The sequence below is a fragment of the Fulmarus glacialis genome, unplaced genomic scaffold (genome assembly GCF_000690835.1).
Source record: "Fulmarus glacialis isolate BGI_N327 unplaced genomic scaffold, ASM69083v1 scaffold11617, whole genome shotgun sequence".
NCBI classification, from domain to species: domain Eukaryota; kingdom Metazoa; phylum Chordata; class Aves; order Procellariiformes; family Procellariidae; genus Fulmarus; species Fulmarus glacialis.
The window spans coordinates 36,977-41,462 of NW_009221288.1; the positions used below are offsets into that span (position 1 = coordinate 36,977).

General features: G+C 45.2%; 1 protein-coding gene across 1 annotated transcript in view; it reads right to left on the reverse strand.

Moving 5' to 3' along the window:
• The window catches only part of LOC104079135 (T-box-containing protein TBX6L), an 11,624-nt gene that overhangs the window by 4,301 nt on the left and 2,837 nt on the right, over nucleotides 1–4,486 (reverse strand). Inside the window, exons 2-5 of the mRNA XM_009581051.1 lie at nucleotides 2,488–2,632; nucleotides 1,396–1,498; nucleotides 778–942; nucleotides 293–439 (exon numbers count right to left, since the gene is read on the reverse strand). Coding sequence (XP_009579346.1) covers nucleotides 293–439; nucleotides 778–942; nucleotides 1,396–1,498; nucleotides 2,488–2,632 — 560 coding nt within the window. The remainder of the gene's footprint in view (nucleotides 1–292; nucleotides 440–777; nucleotides 943–1,395; nucleotides 1,499–2,487; nucleotides 2,633–4,486) is intronic.

The following is a 4,486-nucleotide window of genomic DNA, read 5'->3' on the forward strand; positions in this document are numbered from 1 at the left end:
TGTGACTAGAGAAATATACAGGGTCAGTATCTATATCTGGACTTTTGCCTATTCTTTTTACTGCATTTAGGGTTCTGTTAATCACTGACAGCGCACTTAATACAATTAAGGTGCATGATCATCTCATCTCAGAGTAGATGTTTTCCATAGGAACCATAACGTGCCTATTTCTTTCCACTGTCCATCACAGGCACCCAGGGTGACTAGCTTGGAAGGAGACACCTTCCTCTACAAGATTTCTAAAGACAGAGTATTTAGCAACGTGTCCAAGAGCAGTACTTGCACACTCTACCTGCTCATTCTGGTAGGCAGTAACAGAAGTGAAGACAGTCTCAGGGAAGCTGAAGACTTGGAAGATGCTCCAGCGGACACTGAAGAGGTCATCTGCCTGCACAATGTGGAAGCGAGGCTTGTAACGGTGCATGGAGTGGAGGATGATCTGGCACAGAGACAAAGGAGAAAGTTTTTATGTGCAACCACTGCCAACACACTGTGCAAAGTCTCCTGTGGAGGCTCCCAGGACATCCATTTCAAACCAGGGATGCCTGCCTGGGACTGGTGTCTCCACCACACCTCTATAGTGACAATACAGACTAAAGCCTTCCCTCGCAGGTGGTTGAGAGAACACAAGGGCTGGGCTGAGGAAGGAAGAGAGGGCACTTGGATATGTTTTAATTTCCACATGATCTGATTTCTCACAAATCTCCCTTATTTCCCTTAATGTCCATCTGCAATGAATTCCACGAGAGCACAGCACAAAGGCCAGCTACAACCTACATGCCCGTGTTGATCCAGAGTGTTGTTGGTGAGCTTCAGTTTTTGGAAGGACACGGGTTCTTTCATCCAGTGGCTGCCAGGAGCTGGGGAATCTGGGTGGACATAGGTGCGACAAGGGAGCTGGGGCTCTGCTTTTCCAGCAACTTCCCACTGATCTTTATTCCACTGTGAAAGGAAAGACCGAAATCTAGAGCTTAAAAAAAAAATTACTTTCATTATAGGAAAACCCCAGAAACTTTGCTTCACTGTTGATTTAGTGGACTCCTCTGAAGCACAGTCCTGACAAGAAGCAGATTCTCTCTTACAAGCCATGATCATGTTACCAAAACAGCTCCAAGTTTAGGCCTCATTTTTCCTCCCTTTCTCCCAATGGCTGTCAGAGAAGTCTGACGTTAATTGTGATTAAAACTGTACCGCTTACAATGCAAATTAGTTACCTTTCCAGCTGCTCCCCAAGCAAAACTGACAAATAACTTCAGAGAGGCATGAAATCCACCAATCACTTCTGAACTTTGTCCAAAGACAATTTATTTATCAGCCTGGCCACTGAAGCAGAAAGATTAATCTATTTCAAACGAAGATGGAAGGACAATAACTTCTATTATTTAAACTACTTACCTTGTACCTGAAGTTGTCCATTGGCACAAAATCTACCAGCATGAGGTACTTGGCATATGGGATTAAGCCAGAGACTTTGATTTTGCATTGTGGAAACATTCGTCTGAAGGACAAACGAAATACACAGCATAAGGATTTCTCTGTAAAGTGGATATTGTCTAATGATCAAGCAGCAGGTCATGTTCACTCACTATAGTGCAAAGTTCTGGCAGCAGTATTTCTACAGGCCAGCTATTGAACATTTTTACCATTTTACTGATGCACTGTCTAATCCTATGGGCTTAGGTGGAATAGGCACTAACAGGGCAGCAGTCACTGATGGCCTGACATTGTTACTGCTTTTGTTCTTCTGATTCCTGTAACACAACAGTGGGAAACTTAAAATAAAATATTTGGAATTTGCACGTAGTTCCCAGCCTTCTGCAGCTATCACAGACCTGGAGGATAGATTAGAGCATTTTCTAGCGTGGGTAGAAAACGTGCTCTCATCTAAGAGCACATCTAGCTTTCAGTTCCAGTACTCCCTGCCACCACGTTCATACTCTGACTCTGCAAAAAAGCTTTGACACCTACCTCCCTACCCAAAGGGATTATTTCAACTCACAGCAGCTTTGACATAATACATTACAATTTCACATTCTTTCACTGCAAGCTCCGCAATGCATGACTCATTTAAACTTTGGAGTAGTCTACGTGCACAGATCGTTATGATTCTACGCCATGTTCTTGTCTGCAAATGCAGACTCAAACCCAGGCATTTACTGCTCAAATGCTGCTGCCTGTGACCGAGGCAAAGGAAGCCGAGGGCACTTTGCAGAGCAACCTCACGGCGACAGGAAGAACATCAGTGTTAAGCGCTGAGATAAGAGTATAGAAGTTTTCTCAGCACATCAGCCCCACAGTGACCTTCTGCACTTCACAGTTTGGACTTCTATGACATCCAGAAAGTGCAATTCTTCTGCCAGGGGCAGGGAAATGTGCATAATTGGCTACAAAACTAGTTTAAGGGCCACCATCCCAAAAAAGAGCACTCGGAGATTTTGTTAACAGCTTGGAGGGCTGTGGTGTGGGCAGCTGTGCTGCGCCCCTCACCTGCCAGATTTGGTGATGATCATCTCAGTTCCTATCTGATGAAACTTCATCCAGAGACCCATGTCCTCGAGGGTGACCACAATGGAGCTCTGCGGGTAGGGCTCCAGGCTGGGGGAAGGAAGTGCCTCACACGGCGTTTTCACGTCTACCAGGAGAGAGAGAAAACAGTAGCTTCAGACAGGCAGGAGGGGAGCTGGCATGAAGCAGCCTCTCCTGCTCAGAGACAGGGCCCCAAGCTGCAGCACCCATGTTGGCCTTCCCAGTACCCTCCAGTGCCAGCTCCCTCCAGTACAGGGAGCAACCAAATTTCACACGCTGTTGTGACAGACGGGGTCCGTACATCTGGCTGTTCATTGCTCCGCCCCGGTACATCTCAGCCCTCAACCACCGCGCAGTCCACAGCACTGGCTTAGCTCGGGGAGCGGAATGCCGTGATTTCACCCATGAAGGTCCCAGGTGCTGCCGAGAACTAGGGAGTCAGCGCCACAATAAACCTCTTAAAGAAAATCCATTATTTTTCTTCAAAGGCTTTTTGCTACTTTGTAGGCTCAGAAGGCATAAAGGCTTTTCCAACAGGTTTGTTTTTAGTTGATAAGCTCTTTCATAAAGATTTGTGTGTTGTAAAAACTCAACCTGACTTCCTTTATTCCAAAACTCAGACCGCCAGGTAGCCACAATCCACTTTTATGCTTGTTCTGGTATGATCAGGGTTACACAAAACACTTTACCAAGAGAATAAAATGAAAGCTGAAAGGATTGGAAAGATTTTAAGTGTACCAGAGGGTAATGGGAGAAAATGACAGATAGGTGGTAGCAGAGGTGAAAAATCTCTCCAGAGGACAAAGAAGGGACAGACAGGAGACCCAAACGTAAGTGAAGGCAAGAACGGGAGGTGACAGAACCAGACCATTGAATATTCTGAAAAGAGGATGGCTGGTTTGAACCGGACTGGGAGATGGAGACCTGTGACAGCGGTGGAAGGTGCCTCTTCAGTTACACACCATTGGCACATTAGAGGAGCTGCCGGCAGTATGCCTGCACTTTCTGTTACCGGCAGAGGACTAACTACAGTCCTGTAGAAGAGGAAAGGGGAACTATTGGAAAAACTGTCTTTGGTGTTGATGGTACCCACCTCCTCTGTAAAGCTGTTTGGATTAAAAACCTCCTATAGGAGCTCTTAACTATATTTTAACACACGCAAGATTGCTGCTGCCATACTGAAAAGCCTGAGCAAAAAAAAAAAAAACAGTTTCATTTTAGGTCGAAACATGACCTGTTATAGCTACTGGTGGACTTATTCCTACTCAGTAAGGCTTTACAAACGCTGCCCTGTGGTCTGAACGAGGTATTGATAAGCCTGCTCGACCCCGAGGGCACTCACAGCAGCAGAGCTGGCCTCAGGTCAGTGCCAGCAGGCCTCTGCTGGCTGAGGCATTACCACGCACGGCTGTTTGTTTAACAGGGAGAGTTTTCTGCCTCTCAGCCTGATCAGATCTTATTCAGAGCGTATCAGAAATAATTTTCACCTGAGTAATGGCTTCAAATGAATAAGCATGAAAAGTAGACAACTATTTCCAGAGAAATGAGCTTTTTTCAGAAAGCGACATCTTTCCACAAAAACAACCCAATGCGAGCCTAAGGGGTTCTTCCCACAGTATTAGGAAGTAAAAACATTTAAGTGTAATTATGTCAGTTTGTAAAGGTCTTTAGACATTTTTAAAAAAATATCGTCTACCTTTTTTTCCTGCTTTGATCCAACATTAATGAACTGGCTAAGAAGTGACACCTAGTTTGCTCACTAAGATTAGCCTGTTAACATCTTCTTACTAAAGCTTCCCCCATATCCTCTTGCAAAGACATGAAAGCTGCCATGAGACGATGCATTCGGTAGCTCAGTGCAGCACATGTATCAAAAGGAGTTACAATAAAATTGGCCTGATTTCCCACAGGAGTCATCCAGTCACAGATACATGCAAACAGATTTTGATTAGCTAGACAG